This window comes from Lampetra planeri, chromosome 14 (assembly GCF_965212315.1).
Source record: "Lampetra planeri chromosome 14, kcLamPlan1.2.h2, whole genome shotgun sequence".
NCBI lineage: Eukaryota > Metazoa > Chordata > Hyperoartia > Petromyzontiformes > Petromyzontidae > Lampetra > Lampetra planeri.
The window spans coordinates 10,396,722-10,417,289 of NC_136120.1; the positions used below are offsets into that span (position 1 = coordinate 10,396,722).

General features: G+C 42.8%; 1 protein-coding gene across 3 annotated transcripts in view; it reads left to right on the forward strand.

The window, feature by feature from the left end:
- LOC144722369 (tyrosine-protein kinase HCK-like) overlaps positions 1 to 19,042 on the forward strand; it is a 30,594-nt gene extending 11,552 nt beyond the window's left edge. For all 3 annotated transcript variants that reach the window (XM_078600570.1, XM_078600568.1, XM_078600569.1), the window contains 10 exons: positions 1,922 to 2,012; positions 3,782 to 3,880; positions 4,467 to 4,570; positions 6,075 to 6,209; positions 7,797 to 7,949; positions 8,783 to 8,962; positions 11,880 to 11,956; positions 14,141 to 14,294; positions 14,919 to 15,050; positions 16,671 to 19,042. In XM_078600570.1, coding sequence (XP_078456696.1) covers positions 1,972 to 2,012; positions 3,782 to 3,880; positions 4,467 to 4,570; positions 6,075 to 6,209; positions 7,797 to 7,949; positions 8,783 to 8,962; positions 11,880 to 11,956; positions 14,141 to 14,294; positions 14,919 to 15,050; positions 16,671 to 16,864 — 1,269 coding nt within the window. In that variant the 5' untranslated portion in view covers positions 1,922 to 1,971 and the 3' untranslated portion in view covers positions 16,865 to 19,042. The remainder of the gene's footprint in view (positions 1 to 1,921; positions 2,013 to 3,781; positions 3,881 to 4,466; positions 4,571 to 6,074; positions 6,210 to 7,796; positions 7,950 to 8,782; positions 8,963 to 11,879; positions 11,957 to 14,140; positions 14,295 to 14,918; positions 15,051 to 16,670) is intronic.
- The last annotated feature ends 1,526 nt before the right edge of the window (positions 19,043 to 20,568 follow it).

Here is a 20,568-nt window from a genome sequence, read left to right on the forward strand (position 1 = left end):
GAAAGCTTCAAATCTAGAATTAGTTTACTACTTTAGCCCACCGGTGCCTTGGAGAGTAAATGTTGTGGATTTATTTAGGAACTTAAATGAGTTCAGTTCCCGAGGAAGCTCTTCGCATGTATGCAACGTCGCGCCAAACAAATCGGAACACATACTAATAGGGGTTTTCCCCTTTTTTCTGGCAACAAAACTGACACCTTTTGCAAGGAATCATGCTTACATTAACCACAATACTTGCAGTTAAATGCAAACAAAAAACAATACTCTGATAAATTTCGATTTAAAGCTTTCGTGACTGCAGGGATTCATCTTCTTGGTTCTTTCGGTAAAGTCACGTAGAAGGGAAGTAATAAAATAATAAAAATAAAACATAATAAAATCAAATAATTCTCACGACGTTTCGGCTACAACGCAAGCAGCCGTCTTCAGGTGAAGAATGAGACAAGGGAGGGCATACTATTAACATGCCCTCCCTTTGTTAATGCTACCCCCCTCCCTTTGGTGCTGCTGATCCTGCATAATGCATGGGCATAATATGACTTTGAAACCCCCCCGCCCACCTCCTACGCATTTCCCATGAATATGCTAAATTCCTCTTGATATGCACATTCTTTTGTTAAGGCTCTCTTCTTCTTCCACCTCCAACTCAGCTTATATATAAGCTCCTAGCTTGGCAGTGTCTCATTCTTCACCTGAAGACGGCTGCTTGCGTTGTAGCCGAAACGTCGTGAGAATTATTTGATTTTATTATGTTTTATTTTTATTATTTTATTACTTCCCTTCTACGTGACTGTACCGAAAGAACCAAGAAGAATACTCTGATAATTTATGCATTGTCTTTGAAACAGAGTATTGTTTTTTTGTTTGCATTTGACTGTAAGTATTGTGGTTAATGTAAGCATGATTCCTTGCAAAAGGTGTCAGCTTTGTTGTCAGAAAAAAGGGGAAAACCCCTATTAGTTTATTTTGGTACTGGCAAAGGAGGTCCCATGAAATCGGAACCCAAGCCTGATAACGCAACGGTGCGCTGTACATCGGCGCTGCAAAAAAAACTTTCCGCAGTAGTTTCACTCCTGTGTGTGGCACATGTATGACATCACACATATTCTATGTCTGTGGAGAGCACGTTACGTTGCAAAGGGCTGACGTGACTATATTGCAGTTTCTATTAAACCGTTAATATGAATTCTAGATTTGAAGCTTTCGTGACTGCAAGGATTCATATTCTTAGGGGTTTTTTTCGGTAAAGTCACGTAGGTACATTTTTTAAAATTATTTTACTTTTATTAATTTAACATTTTTTTTACCTACCTGACTTTACCGAAAACACCTAAGAATACGTTAATATGAAATTAAGATGGAAATTCAACGCAGGTGCATTGCTTATACCACCCTGCGTATGTTAATGATGATGATAATATCATTGAGGTGGAATATTGGTTTCGAAAGTGATATAAAAAAAACACGTTTTACAAGCAACCTTCTGTGTTCCTGTAAAGCCGGAGTGTTATACGAGTGTTCTATCACGAACCACCTGCCTTGAATGGCCCTATTTCGTTGAGCCAGGATATGAAACGCCCATCTCTAAACATGTACCGCATATAGACACGAACCGTTAATTAATTTTGTTCATAAATCACACGCATGGTCGGGGAATCGGTACGTACAGCGATACGCCTTAGCGATGTTTTCTTTGCTCGTATTTTCGCGCTGACGTCTGTTGTAAAAAAAAACCAAAATAACCATTTTCGTGATGACAGCGCATTGATTTAAAGCAGCATCTGTGTGCGCGTGTAACATTTCTCTTGAACAAAATGCACAAACGTGTGATTGCATTGCGTGCTTGTGCTGTGTGTATATATATACGATCCATTGAACCTGAGCAATACATAATCTTCGCTTAATACCTTTATTATTCCAGACAATGTGTACGTGGCAATTTTCACCTACACGGCCTTGTACAACGACGACATGAGCTTCAACAAAGGCCAGAGGATGGTGGTTCTTGATAAGTAAGTCACCGAAACGACTTTGAGATGAATCGTTGAAGAAATAATGCCGTAAAAGCACACACACACACGCACTCGAAATAATAACAACAGTTCCTTCGCTGATCGACTTAATCATGATCTTTATTTCGACTGGAGGAATGTAAATAATGAAATAACAAAAATAAAACATTATAAAATACAATTTTATTATAAAATACATAGAATGGAAATAATAAAATAATAAAAATAAAACATTATAAAATACAATTTTATTATAAAATACGTAGAATGGAAATAATAAAATAATAAAAATAAAACATAATAAAATACAATTTTATTATAAATACGTAGAAGGGAAATAATAAAATAATAAAAATAAAACATAATAAAACAATTCTCACGACGTTTCGGCCACAACGCAAGCAGCCGTCCTCAGGTGAAGAACAGGTCTGTTGGAAAGACAGCGTCTGAATGAAACACCACCAGGCTTGGAGCGTATATTTAAGCTGGGTTGGAGGAAACGTCGTGAGAATTGTATTTTATTATGTTTTATATTTTTATTATTTTATTATTTCCCTTCTACGTGACTTTACCGAAAGAACCAAGAAGATGAATCCCTGCAGTCACGAAAGCTTTAAATCGAGACTTGAAGCTCTTTTGCCAGTTTCGCAGATGTCCGGTAGCTTCTGGACGACACTGTCTCAACACCACGTCGATCTTAGGGGGTTGGTTTGATCACCTCTGAGACGCACTTAAGCGGTTGTGCTTTCGCTAAGTTGTCCCCACCCGAAGAAGGACGCTTGTGTTGCGCCCGAAACGTCGTGATTTAATTTACTTACATTTTTTACCTACGTGGTTTTACCGAAAAAAACAAAGAGTATGAATCCTTGCAGTCACGAAAACTTCAAATCTAGAATTCACGCTCGTTGGCATGGGTTTCGTGCAGGGGTGGGCGAGGACGGCGAGGCGGGTGGTGTCCAGGATTGAGTTCCATATCTTTCGATTTAAAGCTTTCGTGACTGCAGGGATTCATCTTCTTGGTTCTTTCGGTAAAGTCACGTAGAATAGAAATAATAATATAATAAAAATAAAACATAATAAAATTTCGATTTCAAAGCTTTCGTGACTGCAGGGATTCATCTTCTTGGTTCTTTCGGTAAAGTCACGTAGAATGTAAATAATAAAATAATAATAATAATAAAACATTATAAAATAATTCTCACGACGTCTTTCAGACTCTGTCTCCTCGACAGACCTGTTCTCCACCCGAGGACGGCTGCTTGCGTTGTGGCCGAAACGTCGTGAGAATTATTTTATTATGTTTTATTTTTATTATTTTGTTATTTCCATTCTACGTGACTTTACCGAAAGAACCAAGAAGATGAGATCCATATCGATCGCCACCGATTTTGGCCGAGGGAATTCAACTCGGGCCACCGCGTCCCGAGCAGAGTGCACCGATGCAGTGCAGCTCGACTCCGAGTCTAGGAATATCGCCTTGCGCTGCGATGCATTTGAGACACTTTAACAGCAAATGAAATACAAATGCGGTCGTCCCGTAGCACGACCTTGTTTAAATGGTGTGTAAACAATTCTTGGGGCGCATGAAACGGTCAATAAGCAAAAGTTAAACAATAGTTAAATGCTAAAACAGAATGAGTAACAGTAGTTATGTTTTTTTTTCTATCATGCATTTTCCTCTCACCCCCCCCCCCCCCTCTTCAATGCCGTGGGGCAGAATATTCATTTGATCATGATGTTGAATGTTCTCATCGTTATCTCTTTAACAGATCAACAGATTGGTGGAAGGTTCGGTTTATCAAAAGTAATCAGGAAGGTTTCATCCCGAGTAACTACGTGGTGCCAGCTAACTCTGTTGAGAAAGAGGAGTAAGTTTTATCATGGCAACACAAACGCGAGCTCGTCTTCGTGAATGCATTACTACTTCTACCTATTGTGCTGTGTGGATTTATAATCAACAAAATGTAAAAAAAAAACCGATGTCTTCATTCTGGCCACAAAACTGTTGCCAGAAAAAAGGGTAAAAAAACCTATTGTTATATTTTGCTACTGGTAAAGGAGGCCTCGTGATATAAATGCTTACTCCGAGCTCTCATTACTCTGATAGTGCGTTGTCTTTGAGTTGTGCGCCTTTTGGCGTCATCTGGTCGAACACCCTATGAGACTAGGCTCTAAAGAAAGCTGTCTCTGGTGTGGACCAATCAATTTCAAGGACAATGCATACATTATCAGTGTTTTTTTTTGTTGCATTCTGACTGCAGGTATTGTGGTTAATGTGAACATGATTCCTCGTAAAAAAAGGTTTCAGTTTTGTTGCCAGTAAAACGGTAAAAAACCTATTATCATGTCTTAATTTCTTAAGCAATTTTAACTCTATGCTATCTATGAATGGCATATGTTTTTGCCCCGTTCAAAAAGTTGTGAAATATGCTCATTGTTGGCGTTTGACTTTAGGTGGTTCTTCAAGAACACGAGGCGAAGCGATGCTGAAAATCTGCTGCTGTTAAAAGGGAACACCAACGGCTCCTTTCTGATTCGCGAAAGCGAGACTGTGAAAGGTATTGCTCATGCTTTACTACTGCCAATACAGCTACTCCTCCAGCAGTATTTAGGTGACCCACTCATATAATAGTAATCATACACTAGGGAAGCTGCCGTGTTTTCATGGTTAGCCGTTTGCGCAATCGACTTCGCAAGCCAGAGTTCGCCGGTGCTATGTTGAAACAACGGTGAAAGGCGTTTTTATTGTCATCCCCTCCCATCCACATCTGTCGACGATGCAGTCATAATATGTAATATAAAAAAAAAAACTTTTTTTTAAAACACGCTTTTATGAAATGTACAAGTAATGGAAGAACTCCACGACTCCAGGAAGTGGCCCCGAAGCTTGGCATAACGTAAAGGGCCGTGGCCAATTACAGCCAACGTCAGTTTACCGTGGACAATTTGACCCAAGCCGAAACATAACATATAATAAAGAATGTTTAAAAATATTAATTTATATTTTTTTATGATAGAATATAGTATTATCCTCAGTATAACACAAGTATACCAAGTTTGCAGTCGATACCACATTGGGAAGTGGGTTAAAATTGACTTACAAGATTTGAGGATACAACAACAACGACGACAGACAGAGTGAGTTAAATGAAAGCGTGTAAAAAAAAAGGTGCACCGCTGTTAGTCGACCAGCAAGTCATTTGTGGTTGAAACAAAACCTGAGTTTTCCCACCTCTTCCTAGATGTCTGGCCGGTATGGAAAGAGCCTCCCCCCCCCCATCTGCTCCTCCTCCAATACGTCAAACTGGCATGAGAGCAGAGTCATGCGCGTGCCACGTCAATGCAGTTCGACTCTTGGGGCCTTTGCTGGCAGTAGAAGCGGTCGTGCAGAGAAGCTGCGGCCGAAACATTTTGGGCACAGACGACAAAAGTAGTCGGCTTGAAATGTCCCCTTCTTAAAGCTTCTTTCGTGACTGCAGGGATTCATCTTCTTGGTTCTTTCGGTAAAGTCACGTTAGAAGGGAAGTAATAAAATAATAAAAATAAAACATAATCAAATAATTCTCACGACGTTTCGGCCACAACGCAAGCAGCCATCCTCAGGTGAAGAATGAATGTTGTGAATGAATGTTGTGGCTGAAACGTCGTGAGAATTATTTTATTATGTTTTATTTTTATTATTTTATTACTTCCCTTCTACGTGACTTTACCGAAAGAACCACGAAGATGTCTTCTTCTGTTTTGCCCAGAAACAAGATACCACGTGTGCTGATTTCCCTTTTGCATACACAAGCCTGAACGCAATTGGGCATTCTCGTTGATGATCTACCAGTGAACTCCTGTACTTTGGTTGTGGTCAGAATTTTGCAATGACCAAGGGAAGGAACCAGGCACACATATATATAATCTAAAGCTCGTAACTGAATACATACCGTCTAGGGTGGAGTACCAACAAAAACTACCATAAATTACAGCACCGTAGAGAGATTTATGTTGTGAATGATATCGCGAAATGATAGCGACCACGGCGATGACGTGTATGCACCTCCTCTATTTTCACAGACAGCTACTCTCTCTCGATACGCGACGAACACATGGTGAAGCATTACAAGATCCGCCGCATGGACAATGGAGGCGTTTACATCTCAACGCGCAATGTCTTCCAAAGCTTGCATGAACTCGTCAACCATTATCAGAGTACGTGTCCAACATTGCTCATTCATCATATCTCTTTGTAAACCTTTCACATACACGCTGTTAATTTGTACAACAAAAAAATAATAAGAAGGAAAATTATGTTTTCTTCAAACTTGACAGATCTGCAGTTTAGCCAGGATAAAGCAGTACAGAGATGGATTGAAAATGTTATCCCACTCATATGCATGGGTTTTGCCTGCTTTCCTCCAACGAGCCAAACACTCATGAATGGAAATTGGACAACCATCTTAGTGCAGGACCCTCCTGAAATAGACAAGTGGGAATCCGTGAGGCTTGCCTGGTTATTCGGCATGCTATATTCTCACGCAACATGAAGACACTGCTGACTGCAAATCTCTGCCCGATGATCCAGAGTGATACCGTTAGACCTCTGACCCAACCCATCGAAAAGGTTTATATTTTTGCCAATCCTCAATTGTTTTCACTGCCAATTAAATCTACAAGCGATTTCAAGATCAGCCTTACTCTTTTAAAGATAATCTCGATGGACACTGGACTCTGAACTTCAGCAACAATTTCCTCTTGGTAAAACCTACATTTAACTCCCGAAGTTAGGTTCCTCCTCCTCAATGGCGAAGCCAGGATTTTCAGGTAGGGGGGGGGGGCAACCCTTCCAGCAATGAAAAATGATAGAGTAGTTGTTAGTAAGTAAGAAGTTGTTAGTAAGTAAGGAGTTGTCCCTTGATTTTTATTCGACGCGTGTGCGGCGATGGCGCAGCCATCGATCGAGGGTCGAATTCGAACCGCGTCGTGTGGTCGGCATCGCGCTCGCTGGAGGTGTTGATGCCTTCAGGGAAGTCGTGTGCTGTATACGCAACTGCGCACAAATTTGAGTCACTTATAACTGCTTTGCCGTTACTTATTGCCAATTATGGACTCAGACTATTGTCCAGTCCCTGGCACGTAATAATATGCTGCACAGTGGCAGTGGGGGTCGCAAAATGCTCCTCCTCATGCGCTGTCTCAAGAGTTTGGAAATCACCCTCCCCAGTCACCTGCACTTCTAATCACCTCCCACATCTTACCATGCGCGGCTGTCCAGTGCTCGCCAGAGTTGCCATCGGGTTTCAGTTGCCGAACGAATGCGAAATGAGGTCGCGCTCACTGCACGCAAAGTTCGAGCCACAAATCAAGCGCAATGACCTTGCTGATCTGGCCAAGGAACATAAGCCATCACGCGAACTCATCGAGGCTTTTGGCTGGACATCGAACAAAGGCGGTCACTGCATCGCGCGCTTTAAGATGCGCTTCTGCGGCCGTCTGGAACGCTCTTCCTTCCAGTATTAGGAAGCCACTGGAGCTATGCACCTTTAAATAATCTAGATTGAAAACGAATTTCTCTAGAACGTATGGTGCGAAAGAAGTTCAACATCATGCATCCATTCAGGCCTTTTCTCATGTTTTTTTCTGACAAGTGACCTATCCCTACTTATCAATATTGTGCACTGCTGCCAACGTAGTGTCACCATAACATTTATTCTGTTGTAGTTTTATTCCGTATACTTTCTCGTGCCCGTTGAATGTTTTATTTATTTCTTTTAATCAAACACACTTTTCTACTTGCAGGCACCAATGCTGGGCTCTGCCAGCGATTGACAGATCCTTGTCGGAGTGTGACCCCAGCCCAGCCGTTTGAACATAACACGTGGGAGATCGATCGGAGGGACCTCAAAGACATTGCAAAGCTTGGAAGTGGCCAGTTCGGAGAAGTCTGGTTGGGTAAGAGAAATATCAATGAACACGCCACTTTATTCTCTCGCATCTTAACTGCATGAAAAAAATATAGAGAATGAACCTTCACCATTCTCAGCACATATCTGGATTCGTGCACGCACACCCAAAGTTCTTATTGACAGATTCTTCCAAATGGATGGCGACCGACTGTGAGAGCGGTTCTGGACTGCCGTTTTGTAATCTCTTCAATATTGTGAAGCATTGCCCATGATAATCCCCACAAGGCAAACATTCCATAAGGGAATTGTCGGAGTTTATCAGGACTGGGTTTCGGGATGGCCACGTCATATCAAAGCGTCTACCAATCCACCCTCCACTGAATTCCCGAGTCAAATATTGCCAAATTGCGAGGGCGTAATGTGACTGAGCCCCATCTTGCTGCAAGGATGCACATTGCAAAGGGGGGTTGTGGGCACCCTGTACACATATTTCCAGCAACTGTTGGGCATTGTTTGGCCATACTTCACCTCGCTGGTCAGTGCGAGTTTCAGTGACGGGGGCAACCCAGTACAAGATCAGATATCGCTTAGCACTCTTAGTCGTAGACAAGAGATTCGAACCCGAGTGTATTCCTTCGTATCGCAGTGGCTCGTGCACTGTGCCACCGCTCCGCATGATGTACCATAATAGGTTTAAGTATTGAGAAAACGAAATTTAAAACTCGTTTCTTTAGAAGTTATTTTTGTGTTTAGATTGTTGTCATTCCCTCCACCGGCATCTCCGATTAGCCCGGTTTGTCGACGTAGGATGCGAAATAAGTTCAACGTACACACGCAGGGGCATTTCACAAGAAGCGGTTAAAACGTGTCTGCGCGCAGCCCTCTACAAGCAGAACATGAAGGTGGCGGTGAAGAAGCTTCGAGAGGGAAGCATGTCTTGCGAAGCCTTCCTCGGCGAGGCGAACATCATGAAGACCCTGCGGCACGAGCGACTCGTGCAGTTGTACGCGGTCGTGTCCTCGGAGCCCATCCTCATCATCACCGAGTACATGGAGAAAGGTCGGCACTCTTTTGGCCCACACCGGCAGACGCGTTCGCACCGAGCGAACCACGCGCGCGTACAGAGGCGCGTGTTTTTGTTGTCGTTGTTGTTGTTGCGATTGTGCGCGTTGATGGCTGTCGAAAATAATTGCTACCTAAGGCTAGGAGAGGAAGGACCACAATGCAACACAAAAGAATAGAAAGGGGAAATAAGGACCGACATTCTGCACTACTCCAGGAACTGCTGCTAGTTGTTTTGCATAATGTCACAAAAGGACGAGAGGGCTTTTGCACGTGTCCGGGTGTTGTTTGAAACTGACGACAGTGACTGCCGGGCAAAGCCGAGACAATACAATAGGAACTTGACTTTGCATATGACTCATGAGGCTAATCTTGGCTGCATAGTGCTTTCCGAACTTTGGCCAGATACGGACTCTATGAGTGTGTGTGTGTGTCGACCAGCTATTGCCCCGATTAGCAGGGTTGGATATGTACGGTGCGAAAGAAGTTTAACATGCATACATGCAGTAAGGGGCCGTCCATAAATGACGTCACGCACCTGGGAGGGGGGGTCAGACATTTGGGACGATGTGTGACGAGAGGGGGGGGGGGGGGTTTGATAAATGTGACGTCACATCAAAATGCGCAACTTTAAATGAATATAGACAACACGTTCTACTTAATTAAATAGACTTTATAATAAATGCTTTCTCCGATAACATCAGAGTGCAGCGCCACGTTAAATACGCACTACAATGACAATAGTTTAAAGCGATTTGAAGCATGTTTTAGATTTTTTTGGGGGGGGAGGGGGAAGAGCTTTATGACGTCATATTTGAGGGGGGGGGTCTGACTTTTTGTGACGTCGTGTGACGAAGGCGGGGGGGGGTCAAAAATCGTTAAAACTCGCGTGACGTCATTTATGGACGACCCTATGGGTATGTGTGTGTATATCTCTATGCGTTACTCTATACAGACATTGACCCTATGGGTGTGTGTGTGTATCTCTATGCGTCACTCTATACAGACATTGACCCTATGGGTATGTGTGTGTATATCTCTATGCGTTACTCTATACAGACATTGACCCTATGGGTGTGCGTGTGTGTATATCTCTATGCGTTACTCTATACAGACATTGACCCTATGGGTGTGTGTGTGTATATCTCTATGCGTTACTCTATACAGACATTGACCCTATGGGTATGTGTGTGTATATCTCTATGCGTTACTCTATACAGACATTGACCCTATGGGTGTGTGTGTGTGTATCTCTATGCGTTACTCTATACAGACATTGACCCTATGGGTGTGTGTGTGTGTGTGTATCTCTATGCGTCACTCTATACAGACATTGACCCTATGGGTATGTGTGTGTGTATCTCTATGCGTTACTCTATACAGACATTGACCCTATGGGTATGTGTGTGTTTATCTCTATGCGTCACTCTATACAGACATTGACCCTATGGGTATGTGTGTGTGTATCTCTATGCGTTACTCTATACAGACATTGACCCTATGGGTATGTGTGTGTATATCTCTATGCGTTACTCTATACAGACATTGACCCTATGGGTGTATGTATATCTCTATGCGTTACTCTATACAGACATTGACCCTATGGGTGTATGTATATCTCTATGCGTTACTCTATACAGACATTGACCCTATGGGTGTATGTATATCTCTATGCGTTACTCTATACAGACATTGACCCTATGGGTGTATGTATATCTCTATGCGTTACTCTATACAGACATTGACCCTATGGGTGTATGTATATCTCTATGCGTTACTCTATACAGACATTGACCCTATGGGTGTATGTATATCTCTATGCGTTACTCTATACAGACATTGACCCTATGGGTGTATGTATATCTCTATGCGTCACTCTATACAGACATTGACCCTATGGGTGTGTGTGTGTATATCTCTATGCGTTACTCTATACAGACATTGACCCTATGGGTGTATGTATATCTCTATGCGTTACTCTATACAGACATTGACCCTATGGGTGTATGTATATCTCTATGCGTCACTCTATACAGACATTGACCCTACGGGTGTGTGTGTGTATATCTCTATGCGTTACTCTATACAGACATTGACCCTATGGGTATGTGTGTATATCTCTATGCGTTACTCTATACAGACATTGACCCTATGGGTGTGTGTGTATATCTCTATGCGTTACTCTATACAGACATTGACCCTATGGGTATGTGTGTATATCTCTATGCGTTACTCTATACAGACATTGACCCTATGGGTGTGTGTGTGTATATCTCTATGCGTTACTCTATACAGACATTGACCCTATGGGTATGTGTGTATATCTCTATGCGTTACTCTATACAGACATTGACCCTATGGGTGTGTGTGTGTATATCTCTATGCGTTACTCTATACAGACATTGACCCTATGGGTATGTGTGTATATCTCTATGCGTTACTCTATACAGACATTGACCCTATGGGTGTGTGTGTGTGTATATCTCTATACAGACATTGACCCTATGGGTATGTGTGTGTATATCTCTATACAGACATTGACCCTATGGGTGTGTGTGTGTATATCTCTATGCGTTACTCTATACAGACATTGACCCTATGGGTATGTGTGTGTATATCTCTATGCGTTACTCTATACAGACATTGACCCTATGGGTGTGTGTGTGTATATCTCTATGCGTTACTCTATACAGACATTAACCCTATGGGTGTGTGTGGACGACTTCGTGAAGTCCTTTAAACAGGTTCGGCGACTGCTTTGCGGGGACGTCCGCGTTTCAGCGATTCGATTGAACTGCAATCAAGTCACGTGGGGCTGATCGCTCAGGTGTGGGGGGCCCGGCTGATGATGCGTGCAGTGTGCGTGGTCCATCAGTGATGCTCGCTGACTCCGCGGTGGACGTGTCACCGACAGGTAGCATGCTGGACTTCCTGCGGAGTGAGGAGGGGAAAGAGGTGCGGATTCCGAGGCTCATCCTCATGGCAGCGGAGGTGAGACTCATCCACATTCGCCGATGTTGGGAGTGAAATCATCGAGTTACATGATCAGTAGAAGCCCGCTCTGAACGACCACCCCTGTTAACGACTCACCGCTTAACGACGGGCCTCCATAGAGCCTAATGTGTAGTGTATAGTGTAGTGTATAGTGTAGTGTATAGTAGTGTAGTGTATAGTAGTGTAGTGTATAGTAGTGTATAGTAGTGTAGTGTATAGTGTCGTGTATAATAGTGTAGTGTATAGTGTAGTGTATAGTAGTGTAGTGTATAGTAGTGTATAGTAGTGTAGTGTATAATGTAGTGTATAGTTTTGTGTATAGTGTAGTGTATAGTGTAGTGTATAGTAGTGTAGTGTATAGTGTAGTGTATAGTGTAGTGTATAGTGTAGTGTAGTGTATAGTAGTGTAGTGTATAGTGTAGTGTATAGTAGTGTAGTGTATAGTAGTGTAGTGTATAGTGTAGTGTATAGTAGTGTAGTGTATAGTAGTGTAGTGTATAGTGTAGTGTATAGTAGTGTAGTGTATAGTAGTGTAGTGTATAATGTAGTGTATAGTTTTGTGTATAGTGTAGTGTATAGTGTAGTGTATAGTAGTGTAGTGTATAGTGTAGTGTATAGTGTAGTGTATAGTAGTGTAGTGTATAGTGTAGTGTATAGTAGTGTAGTGTATAGTAGTGTAGTGTATAGTGTAGTGTATAGTAGTGTAGTGTATAGTGTAGTGTATAGTAGTGTAGTGTATAGTGTAGTGTATAGTAGTGTAGTGTATAGTAGTGTAGTGTATAGTAGTGTAGTGTATAGTGTAGTGTATAGTAGTGTAGTGTATAGTAGTGTAGTGTATAGTCTATAGTAATGTATAGTAGTGTATTGTATAGTAGTGTAGTGTATCGTAGTGTAGTGTATAGTAGTGTAGAGTATAGTAGTGTAGTGTATAGTGTAGTGTATAATAGTGTAGTGTATAGTGTAGTGTATAGTAGTGTAGAGTATCTTAACGACCACCCTTGTTAACGACTAACTGCTTAACGAGATTGCCTCCATAAAGCCCAATGCGTTCGCTTACAGACCATCCCCCTGTTAACGACGGGCTAATCAATTCATGCATTGATTAACCATGTTTCTTTAACTATTACGTGTTTATAATGTTGTTAATATCTTTATGCGTTCACATATATCTTTCAAATATGACAAAGTACTTTTTGGGGGGTGAAAAAGGGGGTAACTTTCGGTGCCATCGAAACAAATGAAGCCTTTCACGTGTCTTTCCTTTCCTCGCTTAACGACCGATTTCGTGGCACCAATTACCGTCGTAAGGAGAATGTTATGCATCACAGGTGACCTCAAGGAACCCACATTCATCACCTGGGGTTTGACAGCAGAGCTGTGCGCATGCACGCGTGCTCGAATTTGAACGAGCGGTTTTGGGGGGGAAAACATAATTAAATTCTTCCCTTTGAGATGAAAGTGTATTATTTTAAATGCAAAGAGACCGATTTAAAATGATCATGATATGAGCACAATGTAATTTTTACCAGTGCAACTCAATTGAGAATGGGCAACATGCCTTTGGCCTAGTATCTTTGTTGATTGAGGATGTTGGAATATCATGGTTTCCGAGTGTGTGGTTCGCATCTATGTATGTTGACCTTTTTTTTTCTTCGATTTAAAGCTTTCGTGACTGCAGGGCTTCATCTTCTTGGTTCTTTCGGTAAAGTCACGTATAAGGGAAATAATAAAATAATAAAAATTAAACATAATAAAATACAATTCTCACGACGTTTCAGCCACAACGCAAGCAGCCGAACGACCTATGTTGATCTTCTTTCGCACCGTACGTAGCCAACCGTGCTAATTGGAGGTGCGGGGGAAGGACAACAAACCAAACACAAAAAGCAGCTCTAAAGAAATGAGTTTTCAACCGAGATGATTTAAAAGTGCACAGCTCCCCAGTGGCTTCCGAACATTGGAAGGAAGCATATTCTTAGGTTTTTTCGGTAAAGTCACGTAGCTACAAAAATTAAAATTAATAAAAGTAAAATTAAAATAAAATAAAAATCACGACGTTTCGGAGGCAACGAAATTGTAAGGAAGAGCGTCGCAGACGGCCGCTGAAGTGCGTCTGAAGGTGCGCAATGTTGGCGACCACCGTCTTTGGCTACGCGCGTGACCTCGCGATCCGTTGGGCAGGTCGCCGATGGCATGCATCACCTGGAGAAGATGCGTTACGTCCACCGAGATCTGCGGGCGGCAAATGTGCTGGTGAACAGCTTGCTGAACTGCAAGGTCGCCGACTTTGGGCTGACACGCATCGTCGAAGATAACGAATACACGTCCAAAGCAGGTCAGCGCCATTCGCTCGTGATAGCAATGAGAATGTCAAAGGGCCTTTTTACGTCTCATCGTAATCATTTCAATGTCCAGCTGTCGTTTTCTTTTTTTTTTAAGCAAAGAGGACATCTGATTGACAGGTGCCCGCGTGTGGCACAATGTCAGAATGTCAGAATATTTATTTCAGAATTAGAATATCTATTCATATTGGAGGAATCCGATGGAGCTACACAGCTATTTTTTTTTCACAGATGGCATCACACGTCGCAATGCAATGGCGTCTCCAGGCTGCAAGTGGGGCCCATAGAATCTTAGCAGGGTGACGGTGATGCTCTTGGCTATATCAATTCGGAAAGTAGAGAATCATTTTAATAATAATGTCAAAATATGGATCACGACACCGGCCCGCGTGGAATAATGTGACGGGGCCTTTAATGGCCGCCGCGATTTAAACGGCGCACATTTATGGTGACCCAGGGCGGTCGAGGATTTGATCGGCAAACTTCTGCGATGTGGGAAACACCGATACCGCTCGGCCACCTAGACACTTTTAGCACCACCAGTTAAGCTGGCAACTGCAAACAGATAGAGCTGTGTGGTATATATTAATATTCATCTTGTACTTTTTACTTGGCAGGTACCAAATTCCCAATCAGATGGACATCACCAGAGGCGATGCATTTTGGCCACTTCACCACCAAGTCTGACGTGTGGTCATTCGGGGTCCTCCTCACGGAGATGATCACTTATGGAAAGATCCCATATGCAGGTGAGGATTTCATGCCAAATGCTAATTTGAGACCTGTAGGGATTTTCAACACAGCTCAGTTTGGGTGTGGACTACATTTCATGCGTGGAGAGCGTTGTGCATTTTTGTTTACGTATTGGGAATATATTTTGCTTGCATTGTATAATCAACTTAACAGTACTGTACTGAGGCCTGCAAACCTTTTCGGCCGGCCATGATGGCGAACACAATTTATTGTTGTTATACATTTCTAGACTTTTATTGGGGTTATCGTCATCGTCACATTGAACGTTGCTGCACTTATCCCTCTCATGGGGTACTCTGCAGATCTCATGACAGAGTTGTTAACGGAGTGGCGTGGCATTGAAGTGAACTCATGCAGGCAGTGGATAATTTGCATACCCTGAAAGTGTCTAAAGGTTGCCTACAGTCCAACTTTTTTTTAAACAGCTGACTGGGTGCATTATTTCCTCGTGCACCGCGGTCGTTTGGGGTCCGCTGAGAAAGCAATAAAAGTGGTCACCAGGCACGGTAGACTTATCGGCAATTGTAAATTTTTACTTACACGCCACAATGATTGCCTTAATCTAAGCAAGGCGAAAAGGAATGGCCGCTAATCTCGCGAGGGTTACATTTTAGCATGAGAAGCTCGGTTATGAGTCTTCGTGTTCAAGATGTTTCGTTCAACAGATTGTAACCAAGGCAATGGATGTCATGAAAGCGCCTGGCTTTGCAGTAAAATGCTATACGCAAGGAAGTTCAATAGGGGGTGTGGGTTGGTGCAGCGGGGAGCGGTAGTGTAGCAGTTAGTGGGCTGCACTACAAACCAGGCGACGCGGGTTCGATTCCCGCTCACGGCCAACATCAGTGGCAATTATCTGAACCGGTCCAAAACCTGCCCAAGATCGACTCAGCCTCAAATGAGTACCTGGTGCGGTGTGTAAACATCACACCGCTGGGGAGACAAAGGCGGCCGGGCATGATGCTGGCCACCCACCCCCTCGTGCGCCGTGTGGGCCTTCATAGGTGCTCGCTAACATCACTTGCCCCAACAGTCTGTTAAGGCTATACGGGGGATCTTTGTTGTGGTATTATTGTGCTTGATACACGATGTTATGACACCGGCGATCCGAGTTTGATTTTGTGGCCAACTTCAGTGGACGAGTGATTTTCAACTATTTGTTCAGGGCCAACAGTGGAGGTCAACATTGCCCCATACTTTTTGGAGCAGTGATTCGCTTTCACATGACCTTCAGTAAAGCCCACATACAGTCGCGTGTGCATATATAACATATAAAGGGACTTATGTTTTGTGTTTCTGCATAAAAATAAAATATTGATAAATATTAGCCTAATGGCTTTCCAGACCAAAGTTATCCAGTAACATTTGTTCAAGCAAAGCAAGCTCTGAACAAGTTTCAACTTATGGGCTTCATCAGCAGTCGGGACTTGGTTGCCAGATGTTATTTTGGCAATAGCGCTTCATCGGAACGATGGGCCCTGTTCAACACACACACACACAACTGTATATAAAAAACAAAAACTAATGATGTGTCGTTGTGGAGCATTATGGGGTGATAACATATTCCAACTAACCCTCTGTTCTGTGTCTCCACACACGAATGATTCGTCTCCCTTCAGGAATGTCACACCAGCAACTGATCTCGAACCTGGATAAAGGATTCCGCATGCCCTGCCCAGTAAACTGCCCAAGCGAACTCTACGATCAGATTTTGCAGTGCTGGAACGAGAAAGCGGAAGAAAGGCCGACCTTTGAGTTCCTGCAGGATATGCTCTACGACTTCCACATTAGCACCGAAGCACAATATCAGTAGGCAATGCTGGAATAATGCACTGAAAATGTTTACAAAAATGAATATTGATTGTATGTATTGTATGTATGTCGAACTTCGCTCGCACCGTACGTAGCCAACCGTGCTAATTGGAGGTGCGGGGGGAAGGACAACAAACGAAACACATAAATCAGTTCGAAAGAAATGTGTTCTCAATCTATATGATTTAAAAGTGCATAGCTCCAGTGGCTTCCTAATATCGGAAGGGGGAGCGTTCCAGACGGCCGCAGAAGCGCATCTGAAAGCGCCACGCGGTGCATTGTGGCCGTCTCTGTTCGACGGTGAGTGTACAGGGGTGCAGCTTTGTTAGCATGAGCCCCGCTGCAAAGAATCACAGGTGACCCTCCCCTGGCCAATAACATCGCTCTTTGTAGTCTGGTGCCTGAGCCACTCTGGCCCACAGGTGGTGCTGGTGCAGTTGCACCGCCTGCGTTCTCAACAACTATGCCACTGTGATTGTGGTATTCGTTTGATTTTTTTTTACCATTGTCTACATATCTTATTTTGTATAGCACTGATCTCACCTCCTTCAGTGAGTTGTGTGTGTGCGTGGAAAGATAATAACATTGAGGCTAAAAAGAGACTCATACATTCGTGAATACCTGGAATTAATCACGTGGGTGTTTTTTTTGTCATCGTATTTATTAAGCGACATAAAGAAACGGATGGTACTCTTTGGCTCTTTCGGTAAAGTCACGTAGGTAGAAATAAACGAAAACAAATCACGACGTTTCGATCGCAACACAAGCAATCCTCATCAGGTGGAACAACCACAGCAAGAAAACAAATCCTGAAATAGGCGAGAGAATTGCCGTGGCAAGAGGTTATATAGGTAAGGAAGAGGGGGGGGGCAAGGGGGGAGAGAGAGGGGGTGGTAAATTGGGACGTGACACGTTTCTGCCTTCACAGCATTTTTCCTTGCCACGATTTTGAATCGAGGGGACTGCATCTCAGCGTAGCCTGGCGTGTGGTGATGCGTGCGGGGGGGGGGAGACGGTTGGTAGAATTTATTACAAGTTTTACAAGGGAATGCTGGAAGTGACGCAGTTGTCTAAACACGCCGTTGTGTTTTCTTTGCACGCTTTGAGCACACGCGTTGTTTGCCGTTTCGATCCCCCGTCTCAAAGTGTTACCCAAAGACCGCCGTCCCTCTCGAGCACACGGAGACTCAGTACTGCTGATTCAGTCCACGCCAGTCATTGATTTGCCGCAGATAAGAAGAAGCGGGCATCGCTTTCAATGCTGCCGTACCTCTCCCCCCCATCACCCACCCCCCGGCATACACACATGGGAAGTGTTGTGTTGTTGTTGTTGGAGCACTACAAATGTTGTCCGCAGGCAAGGCGAGGGGTTTGCACAAATGTAGCGACACTTAGCTCGTATTAAATGGGGAAGAAAAATGAGAATTACCACTCAGCATGATTTTTTGTTACTTGAGGTGAAAGGATTAGATGGTTTCTTTGGTTGATTTCTAAAAGAAAATCGTAGCAGTGTAAATTATGTTATTGTAAGGGTTACGATAACCCGTATTTATCCATGGGTCTGGTCCAACCGGTCCTTAAAAATAAAATATGAAATCCCATAAAAAAATGTAACATTAATTCAATTACACCGATATAATTTAACACGCATAGTTGATAACACTAAAGTTGAGAGGTTTTTTTTTAGAAGAAAGCTTGAGGCTTTTAGAGATTCTACGATTTCTTTAACGTTCCAAGGCTACTCAAGAATATTTATTATTGAGCAAAGGTTTTGTTTTACTCAAAAACATTAATCCGAATGGTCTGTTCAATGATCAAAACTGGAATTTGATTTAAATGGATTAGGGCTAAACCTTCGGGATTCCACTGTACTGTATATACGTGCTACAAAAGTTTGTGTAGGCACACCCATACACACTTTTATCCGTCAAATCTGAACGTATGTTCCGAAAAAATTGTGAATATAACCACGTAAGCACATCGCATATGCCGTAATATGTAATATGTATAACAAAAAAAAGTAAAAAAACAGTCTTTGCGTGTTGATACATATTTTCTACACCCGTGGAATCATTCATTTAAAATTATTAAAGTATGATGATATCAGAATCTGTAAATATATTAAGTGTCATCGTGATGCAGTCCTTTGCAAACTTGAATACAAACGCAATACACTTTGCTCACAGGTGTGTTTTTTGTCATTTGGTATAAGATTTGCGTCTCGTTTTAGCTTTTTGTTATTTTACAACTAAGAAATGTTGGACAAATGAGACGGAAATATATATAAGAGGTTTTTTGGTTTAGATCGCGTAAATATATTAATGTGTCATTAAACCCGCCACCAACCGACACAGCCAACTAGTAAGGTTTGTCACGTAAACAGAACGTGCCAATTCGTCACTAGTACAGCACTAGTGTGTAGTGTATAGTGTAGAGTAGTGTCGTGTGTAGTGTAGTGTACTGGTACAGCACACCGGTGTGTTGGAGAGCCAAGCCACAACATTTACAATCCGAGTGCGACGTTTCGCACGTATACATATTTAGGCGATAAAACCCAAAAAAAACCCTGTATTCATTAATTTTTCGATGATATTGGTCGCGAAAGCCTACGTGTTAAACCAAAAATATCATCACTTGTCGGTGGATTTCTTTTGTAATATATTAAACATTGGCAACAAAACCAACAACATCAAAAACCCGAGCTGTCTAGCGCAATGGTGGAGCCCGGATTTCCAGGTAGGGAGGGGGGGGGCAACCCCTCCAGCAATGAAAAATGATAGAGTAGTTGATAATTGTTTTTTTACCCTTCTATCTGGCAACACAACTGACAGGTCAGATAGATAGAAGGGTAAAAGGGGTACAAAAAGGGTACAAAAACAATTATCATATTTTTTTACTGGCAAATGAGGTTCCAATGGGATAGAGGAGTTGTTAGTAAGTAAGGAGTTGTTAGTTTGTAAGGAGTTGTTAGTTTGTAAGGAGTTGTTAGTAAGTAAGGAGTTGTTAGTAAGTAAGGACTTGTCCCTTGATCTTGATCCGACGCTTGTGCGGCGATGGCGCAGCCATCGATCGAGGGTTGCATTCGAACCGCGTTGTGTGATCGGCATCGCGCTCGCTGAAGGTGTTTGCCTTCAGGGAAGTCGTGTGTGCTGTATACGCAACTGCGCACAATTCTGTGAGTAACCTATAACTGCTTTGCCGTTACTTATTGCCAATTACGGACTCAGACTATTGTCCTATCATCTCATAGAGTCCCTGGCACATAATAATATGCTACACAGTGGCAGTGGGGGTCGCAAAATGCCGATTTATTACTAATAAACCCCAATGATCCGATCGAAATTAGGGATTTCGATCGGATCATTGGGGGGGGGGGGCACGTGCCACCCCACCCCCCAAGTGCATCTCGCTAATTAGCGAAAGGCTGCTCGCTCCATTGACGTCACACGTGGACTTCCTCTGCCGACGGGGCAATAACCCACGTGGATGTCAAACACACCGCCGCACACAACGCCGTCTCTATATCTCTATCTCTCTCTCTCCCCTTTTTTAAACCTCGTAAGGATATTTCATCGACTGTCTTTATTACTTTGGAACTAATTATAGTGCGGCCGGTAAGTCCCCACCGACGACTGCTGCCACGCACCGCAAACAGTGAACAAAGACAAAGGCCACCTGCTGTGAGCTTTAATAGATCCTGTTGGG